The sequence below is a fragment of the Engraulis encrasicolus genome, chromosome 5 (assembly GCF_034702125.1).
Source record: "Engraulis encrasicolus isolate BLACKSEA-1 chromosome 5, IST_EnEncr_1.0, whole genome shotgun sequence".
Lineage (NCBI taxonomy): Eukaryota > Metazoa > Chordata > Actinopteri > Clupeiformes > Engraulidae > Engraulis > Engraulis encrasicolus.
Genome location: NC_085861.1, coordinates 49,122,860 through 49,132,781, shown reverse-complemented (window position 1 = coordinate 49,132,781; position 9,922 = coordinate 49,122,860). Strand labels below are relative to the sequence as shown.

The 9,922-nt window shown below is 40.0% G+C and overlaps 1 protein-coding gene and 1 long non-coding RNA gene across 2 annotated transcripts; both read right to left on the bottom strand.

The window, feature by feature from the left end:
- Window positions 1-1,641: 1,641 nt before the first annotated feature.
- calhm6 (calcium homeostasis modulator family member 6) lies at window positions 1,642-4,151 on the bottom strand. Its single transcript, XM_063199618.1, has 2 exons — window positions 3,471-4,151; window positions 1,642-2,179 (listed from the first exon to the last, which is right to left on the bottom strand). Exons 1-2 carry the CDS (start codon window positions 4,008-4,010, stop codon window positions 1,748-1,750), a joined length of 972 nt encoding a protein of 323 aa, XP_063055688.1. The 5' UTR covers window positions 4,011-4,151; the 3' UTR covers window positions 1,642-1,747.
- Window positions 4,152-5,227: 1,076 nt separating this feature from the next.
- LOC134448633 (uncharacterized) lies at window positions 5,228-6,866 on the bottom strand. The gene is made up of 3 exons (XR_010034811.1): window positions 6,752-6,866; window positions 5,920-6,039; window positions 5,228-5,386 (listed from the first exon to the last, which is right to left on the bottom strand). It is a non-coding gene; the product is annotated as an uncharacterized LOC134448633 (long non-coding RNA).
- Window positions 6,867-9,922: the final 3,056 nt, after the last annotated feature.

The window sequence follows — 9,922 nt, the reverse complement described above, 5'->3', positions numbered from 1 at the left end:
TGAAGGCAAATGTCGAAAAAATTTGCTCTGCGCCTCCAGTCAATAACGGAATCAGACCAAATCCCAGACTGGTTTGTCGTTTCTGGACAAAGTTCATGGCAATCTTGAATTTATCCATCGCGGCGCACTCCTTTTCACACTTTCAACACGTTTTAGCTCTGTGTTAAAACTTCGAGTTGACACTGACAGATGTCCATTCTGGCAAGGGGAGCACTTTAAGTTCCGTTATCAAGCCTAAGCCCCATCCCCAAACCATCTGGATCTGCCTACATGCGACTTCGCGTCATTCAGAGTAACCTACCATTACGCACCAGTTTTGGAGTCGGAGGTGAGGTTTGAGAATGAGAACAAAAGTTAACTTATTACAGGTTGAGGAAATAGTTGGTAAAGAGAGACGGGGTGGGGTTGCTGTACCCAAATGATAGACAATACAAAAGAGGATGTGGTGTATATCTATTTCATACCAAATCCCTTTACTGAGAAAGCCTTTGTAAACTACTTCACTGCTTAACCTGTTGACTAATGTTTTAGTATTATGCTGAGTGCTTCTTCGTTCCAATTACAGAATAAAAAAAGAAAGCAATGTGTAAAAAATAATATTTTATTATAATCCATAATCAATTATCTTCACAAGTAGAAAACACAGGATGCTTTTTTCTTTTTTTTACACCTTCAGGCTTCTGAAGAAGTCACACACATCTACCCACACACACCTATATACACACATGCCCACATACCTACACACACATGCCCACACACCTACACACCTACACACACACACACACACACACACACGCACACACACGCACACGCACACGCACACACACACACACACACATGCACACGCACACGCACGCAATCTGAGGTATCCATATCATATGGGTGAAGTGTTACAAGTGTTTAGCCACTGTTTCCATACTTGGCCTTCAGTAATTACCTTGTGCATTGTCAGTTGAGTGAGCAATTCCGGCACCAAAAAAATCTCATGTAATCATATCAAAGGAACAAAGTTGCAAGTAGCTGCACTGGTTTTTGGAGCTTAAAGAGTTTATGAAACTGAATTATTTTTACTACCATGACTGGTATGAAGGATATTCCTCACACAGACTGAAGTTGTCATGTGGGCAAGTCAGAAAACTGTACAGTCTTGGGGAAACATTTTTAGAAATGAGCACTAAAACACTGAAATAAAGTGCAGCCACATACCGCATACATTTACAGCCACACACGGGAAAAGTGAGGTGTCAATGTTTCAGAGTAAACTTTAAAAAATCCAGATATTTACAACTGTGGAGAGTTGAATTACCGGTACTACATTCAAATGTCAGGGTTATATTTTGCAGGTTGAGGAGAATTAACTTCAAACAGTAAAATTAACACTATTTTTGAGTGAGACAAATTTTTTTTATCTGAATTGAGTTAATTTCAACTCTTAAAGAGTTATACTAACACTGGTATTTCTACTGTGCAGGCTCACGCACATGATACAATGGTCATGTTCAAAGTATTCACGCATTCACTACATACTGTAGTTTACTACAGTAGGACCTGAGTTGCATTTCACAAATGAAGGAGTGAACGTTTCACTTGCAGTCCAAGTTTCACAGCAGGAAGCCAATAAGGGGGGGGCAAAGGGTTCAGTTGTCCTGGGCCCAAGGAGAGGGGCGGGTGCAGAATTGCATTCTCATTATTGGGAATCATATGACTTTGTCCCAAGCCCGACCTGATGCCGTCACAGCAGCCCTACTCACAGCATCATGGTGCCCTCATCCACAAAGGCCAAGGCTGCCGGGTTGGAGAGATCTGTGACACTTGACTTGACGGAGACGGCCCTTGCTGGGTCCTTGGGGTTCTTGCAGGTCTCCACGTACTTGTGCACTGTGCTATAGTACTTATCCATGGTGTCAAACCTGTAGAACTTGGAGATCTTTTCCCAGGCCTGCCTCGGTGGGGTGGACTGAGGCTCTGGCGTGGTCATCTCAAAGAAACTCTTGATGTTCCTCTCGGCGAGCTTCTTGGCATGCACAGCTGCGTAGCTGTTGAAAAAGTAATTTTCCTCCTTGGCGTAATCCTTCCAGAACTTGAGCCTCATGTAGCTGACGGGGGACTGGCACCTAGCCACGCAGGTGAGCAGCAGAGAGGAAAACATGATGGAGGCGATCAGGAGCCAACCTAGTACCTGGCAGGGCAGGGCAGGGCAGAGCAGAGCAGAGACAGGTTTTACATTCTGACTGACTGCACTCTTGATAGTTAAGAAAGCGCATTATCTTGGTCATACTGTCACTGATGATCTTTGTGATGATGATGATGATATCCAGCATCAGTGTCGTAAATTATATGGCTAATATATAGGCAGTCATGGGTAAGCGGTTAGGGTGTCAGACTTGTAGCCCAAAGGTTGCCAGTTCCACTCCCGAGCCGCCATGTTGATGGGGGAGTAATTAACCAGTGCTCTCCCCATCCTCCTCCATGACCGAGCTTCTCCCTGAGCATGATACCATCCAGCTGCACTGCTCCCTTGGGGCGCCATTACGGGCTGCCACCTTACTCGGGTGAGGCATACATGCAATTTCGTTGTGTGAAGTGAGCACTTGAGTGTGGAGTGCTGTGTCATAATGGGAGTTGGAGTTTCCCAGGTGGGCTTTCACTTCAGTTGGGCTTTTAATTCAACCTAGTATGGGGCTGCCCATACTTCCTGTGACAGTGCACAAAATCACAACTTAAAGGAAGGATGGGTTTTGACGCAATATGGCATGCCTTGGCATGTTGGTGTCATTACATCTTTTTTTTGTCAATCTGGAGTTTCCTCAGCATTTCTGGCCTTGGGCCATTGCATCATCAACAAGTGTCATGCTGACATCTGGCTGTGTTTTTATGGATTGTATAGCTTCCTTACGAGAAGTACAACGATTATGTTATTACAAACCTCCTTATCACTCTTGTGCATCTGGTACTGATCACAAGATTTGAATGACAAGAGACATCCAACCTCTTTGCACATTGAGTCTATCATATGACATAATCTAAATAGAAATCGACTTGACCTTGAAATATTCCTGATAATGGGTTGATTCAAGAAAACAACCACAAAGGGAATGATAATGATTGTAACTATGCTAAAGAATGGAATGGTAATTGTCATATGGTTGGTTGATGATGGTCATGATTATTCTGATGACCTAAATTACATATTTAGCTTTTCATTATTCATTATGCATGAATCATGAACATACATATCTTACATGGTCGTATTAGCAAACTGAATATGTCTTTAGGCCTGTCAGGTGGGCCTATCATAATTTATCTCGGTTTCCACATCTGAAGGGAGAATTATAAAAATAATACCGAAACAAATAGGCCTACTTTCCTATTCTCTCACTACAGTTATGAAGACACAACACTGAAATAGCATTAATGTATTTAATCATCACCTAATTGTCAACATGTCTGTACTATTGTGGCTGCTTTACCTGAGACTGTGCGCGTATGGTTTTCAGGATAGCGTCTCTTTCAGCCGGCGGAATCGACGTTTTATCGCAGGGCAACTTGTGAAGCTCGACCTGGCAGCTGTGCGACCTCTCTGACACCTGACACAGGTGTCTCGCAGTCACGTTGAATCCAGTAACCATACATTCAAAATAAACTCCGTTGAGGAGAGATATGGCTACCCAAGAGACAGGTGCAATCATAGCGACTGATGTGATCTGAAGAAAAACGTTGAGGCATCCACATATGTAATTGAGGCGGAAAAGTTTCGACCTCCTCAGACAGAGGCCAGTGAATAGTTTCCAGGTCTTGTTACTCAGCATGTAGCCGAGTATGAGCAAAGCTGCGGCAGGTACAAGAAGAGACACTGCTCCATACGCAAAACTCCAGTCGCTGCAAGGGCACTTGAAGGCAAACGTCGAAAAAATTTGCTCTGCGCCTCCAGTCAATAACGGAATCAGACCAAATCCAAGGCTGGTTTGCCGTTTTTGGACAAGGTTCATGACAACCTTGAACTTATCCATCGCGACGCACTCCTTTTCACACTTTCAACACGATTTGAACCCTGTCTCAAAACTCCTACAGACTAGTTGACATTGACAGATGTCCATTCTGGCAAGGGGAGCACTTTCAGTTCCGTTATCTCCGCCCCATCCCCAAACCATCTGGATCTGCCGCCATGCGATTTCGCGTCTACCATTACGCACCAGTTTTGGAGACGGGTCTGAACTACACTTTACTTACAGCAGGTAAGGGATTCTTTTGGAAGACACACCCCCGGTTTCTTTTCACTGGAGCGCCTCCGCATGGTTTCAAATATCAAGACCAGTCTCATCAGAGGCGTGCATACGCGCGCGAGTACACACACGCGCGCGCGCACGCAAAGAGACAGAGAGAGAGAGAGAGAGAGAGAGAGAGAGAGAGAGAGAGAGAGAGAGAGAGAGAGAGAGAGAGAGAGAGAGAGAGAGAGGTGGGGTGGGGGTGGGAACAGCACTATCTCACAACACGTTCAGTTGTCGGCCTATTATCTCTTTCAAACACACTCATCCTTATGAGCTAGGCTACATTATATTCATAAAACAATGTCCCTTTCTGAATCTTAGTTATGTCCCATTTAGAATTATGTGAATATGTATCCTATCCTATCCGGTGTGTGTGTGTGTGTGTGTGTGTGTGTGTGAGAGAGAGAGAGAGAGAGAGAGAGAGACCCTTAGCAAAAAGTAGTAAACTTAAAGTATATTTTGTTAAGTATACTTAAGTACAAGTATAAGTATACCAAGTATACTTGAGACCATGTACTTTCAGTATACTAGAAAGTATACTAATTTAATACTACTTTATACTAAATTGGAACATTTTAAGTTTATAAAAGTATACTTATAAGTTCATTTCAAGTTTACAAAAAGTACACTTTCAAGTACATTCATCAATGCTTGGTGTATCCCTCTTGAATACTTCAAGTATACTACAAGTGTACTTATTTATATACTGCCACTGTACTGGTTATATACTTCCAGTTCATGTTTCTAGTTTATTGTAGTATTCCTCAAGTGTACTTTATATGAACTTTGGTTATTTTACTAGTTTACTACAAGTATACTTTATGTTTATTCATCATATATTGTAGATTATGGTTTATATACTTGAAATAGACTCCTTAGTATTCTTAAAGTTTATTCATAGGCTACTAAATGTACAGTGTACTGAGTGTGATGTATTTACAAAATCAGAAGACACAATGTTGAAAATAAGTTTGATTTATTTATTTCATATTTATTTTTACATAATATGTTGACATTTAGGACTTCTTTTCGTTTACTTGCTTGGTGTTGTTGTACTTCTGTCTTATTATTCGTCTCACATCTTGCATGGTGGTCAGGGAATTTCGCCTGGGCATGAGCTGTGAGTGCAAACACACATACAGAACAAAAACATTACCTAAATGTTATTCTTATTCATGGTCCACAATAAACACGCAATTGTAGGGGAGATGACTTATCATAGGTCTACAATTTAAAAACAATGGGCAGCATGTTGCTAATGAGTGACATCAAGTGCTAATTCCTCTATAATTTACAACTGAAAAACATTGACTGTTCACCATCATAATGAAGCATTACTTTAGTTGTTTAAAAAAAAAAAAAAATTGTGTGTGTGTGTGTATATATATATATAATCAATGTAAAAAATGTATCTTTTTTTGTAAATTCAGTGTAATGTTGGCCTATAGTCTATAAACTACCTCCATAACATGATAGGTTAGGAAATGGTATGATGACGTCCCCAAATATATCATGAATACTACATCCAGTACAGTTGAACATGCTTTCTTTCTAACTGATGTGTAAAATCAAAAGGTGTAGAGAAACACTGTAGTAAACATTTTCCCACATTAATAAACACAACACTATTAATATATGATTATGTATTTACCATATCATCAGGCTCAGATAACACTTGAGAGCTCTGTGCAGAAGGTAGGCAATCTCCAGGTGGTGTGTTGACCAGGTTGATGGAGGTGTTGGGGCCTTGTCACTACTACTCCTGGAAGCTCTGTAAAGGGGATGAAAACAAGACAACAAAAGCTGTGTGTTATTATTCTGTTTTGAGACCACTTTAACACATTGGACTGGTCATTTCTGTTGACTGGACCGTGACTGGAAGTGGAGCTAATTAGGCAGGGACAGGTGCCACGATGAATCAGACTTTTTAGATTGTCAACAACAAAAATATGTTAGTAGCTACACGGACCTCCGCCATGTTTTTCTGAACATTTTGCATTCGAGGCGAGATACAATATTCAGAAAACACGACGAGCATCCGAGCGGCTTTAAACATAGTTTGTGGTTTATCTAAAGAGACTGTGGCTGTAACTGTAATATGTAGGCCTAATGCTTAACACGAACGGAAAAACTTCACCAATAACTTTTACCAATGGTCCAATTTGGATCAGTCTGTTTAAGCTAGCCGGGTAAGCTAACGGTTAGCATATAGAGCTAAGCACAACAAGACAACAACAAACTAATATTGGACCACTTCTTGCAAGTGTAGAATTATCTCTTGGCACTTACATTATATCTGGCACTAGAGCCAAAACGCAATTTTCGTTGACATTGTTGTCACTGCGTTGTGAGTGAGTGGTTAAACAGCTGTCTTGCTGCATGGTCAACTGTCACTTAGCTAGGTAGGCTGGCTTTATGTACAGACCCCACTTTGGGAACAATGCTATTGAGCTAACTGAGAATCAATACAATTCACAACTTACCAGCAGTCATCAAAACCTTTCCAGGAAAAAAGGCTGGGCCGTTTGACTTTTTCCTGTCGTTAATCTCCCCCTTTATCTCCATCCATTCGTCTTCTTTCAGATCAGGGCACTTAGTGATATACTGTTGTTGGACATAATTGCCGGTCGTCAGGACTTATTCATGAAATCTTCCCATCTTCCACAGTCTTGTCCTTGATATAATAATTGGCAAATGCCATTGTAATCTATAAATTGCGTTTTTTAGCTCTTCTCCAGCTCGGTGGTCTTCTTTGCTTCTCTTCAGCAGCGGCAGTTATTTTTTGCGAACGACACGCGCGGTGAGCCCTAATTTGAAATTGGGCCGCCCCCATTGGCTGCCAGATATGGGGCGGGACCATGGGCAGAACTGCAAACGCGGTTGGGTCGTGGATACCGGAAGTTACTGACGGTTAGGTTTAAGATTTATTTTATTTGGGCACATTTTAAAATAATAATAATTATAATAATAAAAACATTTCTTTACTGACGTTGGGGATAGGGATTGTTTTGGTCAGGGCACATTTTCGCATGAAAAATGCAACATAAATATGTCACTTCCGCTCTTGACCCCTGCCAGAGAATTTTCTTTTCTTTATTTTTCTGTAGAAAATCATCACATGGAGGGGTTAGACAAAATAACTGAGACACCTGTCATTTTAGTGTGGGAAGTTTCATGGCTCAAGTGGACCAGCCTGATCTTCATTAATGGCACATTGCACCAGTAAAGTGAAGTGTGTGAGAGCACAGTTTTGCTCAACATTTTGCAATGCACACATTAGGGTGACATGTCAGAGAGTTCAAAAAGGAGAAATTCTTGGTGGGCCTATAAAGATGAATTGAGCACCCTTACGTTGTACTTAAAAGTGTTAAACTCCAGCATTAGCCTATATTAATAAATAAATTAAATGTTAAACACAAGTCAATGACTTGTAGGCTAGGTACTTGTTATGCACTTGAAGTATTAGGACTTCTTTCAGACTAATGTAAAAAGTATACTTAAGTATAAGTTTTAGTATAAAAATATAAGTGTAAGTCTAGTATACTTTGGTTCTACTTCATCTTAGACTTCAGTTTATACTTTTAAGTATAAGCCAAGTATACTTCAGTATACTTTTCACAAGTATATAAAATATAGTTTAGAAAAAGTAACCTTCAAGTATACTTACTCGATTTCAGTATAAAATAAGTATACTCATAGTACACTTGAATAAACTTCTTTTTGCTAAGGGGAGAGAGAGAGAGAGAGAGAGAGAGAGAGAGAGAGAGAGAGAGAGAGAGAGAGAGAGAGAGAGAGAGAGAGAGAGAGAGAGAGAGAGAGAGGTCTCTCTCCCCACTGATATCACACGACACCTATCAGGCCCGGCAGCAGCCCAATGCTGTTGGGTGGGCCTTGCTGTGTGTATGGGGGGGCCCATTAAACGGGGAAAATTTTGATTTTTTTAGATGCAATTTCCTGCATTTTAACCAAATTGTGTCCTGTTTAAGCTCAATATTGGAACCACACTTTTGTTTCTAAATACAGAAAGATTTTGTTTTTCAAGGGACACACATTTTTTCGTAACTTTACTTATGAAATAATCAGTGAAATACTGTTGCTCACTGACTTGTTACTCGTGCAAACTGAAACTTTACTGAATCAGGGAGACCGGCATCCACTGAGTGTCTTGCGTTTTTATTTGTCACAATTCGAAAATATATCTCCCATCTTTTTAAAAAAATAAATAAAAGTGAAAACAATGTATAAATCATTAGGCCTATGGTCGGGCATGTCTTTGTATATACAGTAGGTAATTAACAGTAGGCTAAACTTAACATACTAGGCGTGGTTCACAAATTCATTCCTATACATTAAAGTAAACAACATTCAGTAAGCTTTCAGACAGAATATTTTTTAGTGCAATTATTTTGGTATGGGTAACTACTTTGAGTCCATTCACAGGTAAACAGTTAAGTATTCTCATTTTCCTCTTTTTTTTTTTTTAAACAATAGGGCAGCGACCCTGCGTGTGTGTATTAACAATATACATTCTTGAATCATAAAGTGGTCAGGAACATCTCTGAAGGGAGGCAATTTATAGTAGCCTGAACAGTTAAACAAACAACATTCAAGTAGGTGTTTTCTACTTCACAGCAGTGTGTGTTGTTAACAATCCATTCTTGAATCATGGTCAAGCAAACCTCTGAAGGTAATTGACATCAAGTAACAATCAAGTGACCTTTTTTCAACTTCACTGCAATACAGACATAGGAAAAGGTTTGTACACCCTGGGCTACAAAGCTGGATAATTAAATACTTTCAGACAAACAAGACTATTACTTGCTGTACTGTGAATTTGTACATGTAATGGTCAATAAAAATATGATAACATGCAATAGATTGTGTGGTATTAGATGAAGCAGACACAATTTGTTCATTCATGTGATTCTGGTTAAGATCAGACCATGTTTAAAATGTGAGATTCTAAAGGGTGTACAAACTTATCCATATGACTGTACACTAGTACAGTATATCACGAAAGTGAATACACCCCTCACAGTTTTTGCAGATTTTTGAGTAAACATTTTTATAGGAAAGCATTACAGAAATTTCACTTTGACACAATGAATAGTGACCTTTTAACAACTTATTTAACAAACCGCTTAAATGTCCTTGTTCACTCAGAAAAAAGCAAAATACACCCATTAATGTTTGAACATGTACTCACAAAAGTGAGTACACCCCAGATTAAAATCCGGTAGAGAAGGGGCTGTGTTGGCTCAAATCGTCTCGAAATGAAAAGGGAGGTCATCAGTGTGCGTTTCAACCTTTCTTTGCATTGAACTTTTACATTTTCAGTCTGCATCTGGCTTAAATAATTGGTGTGAGATTTGAATGCAATCCTATGGAGAATATCATGATCTGCTTCAGTAGTCACAGTGCATGTTGACATGCATGTTTCTTTTAGGTGTATTTCAGATTGCCAATGTTGACAGCATTCATGTATCCCCAAACCATGTTAGTCCCACTACCATGCGTGGCTACTGAGAGGATACACTTTTTTTTGTAAAACTCACTTGTTTACCACCACACATGCTTGACACCATCTAAAGTAAATTTATTTATCTTGGTCTCAAGAGAGATGAACAGACCAAGGATATGGATCACTGGAACCA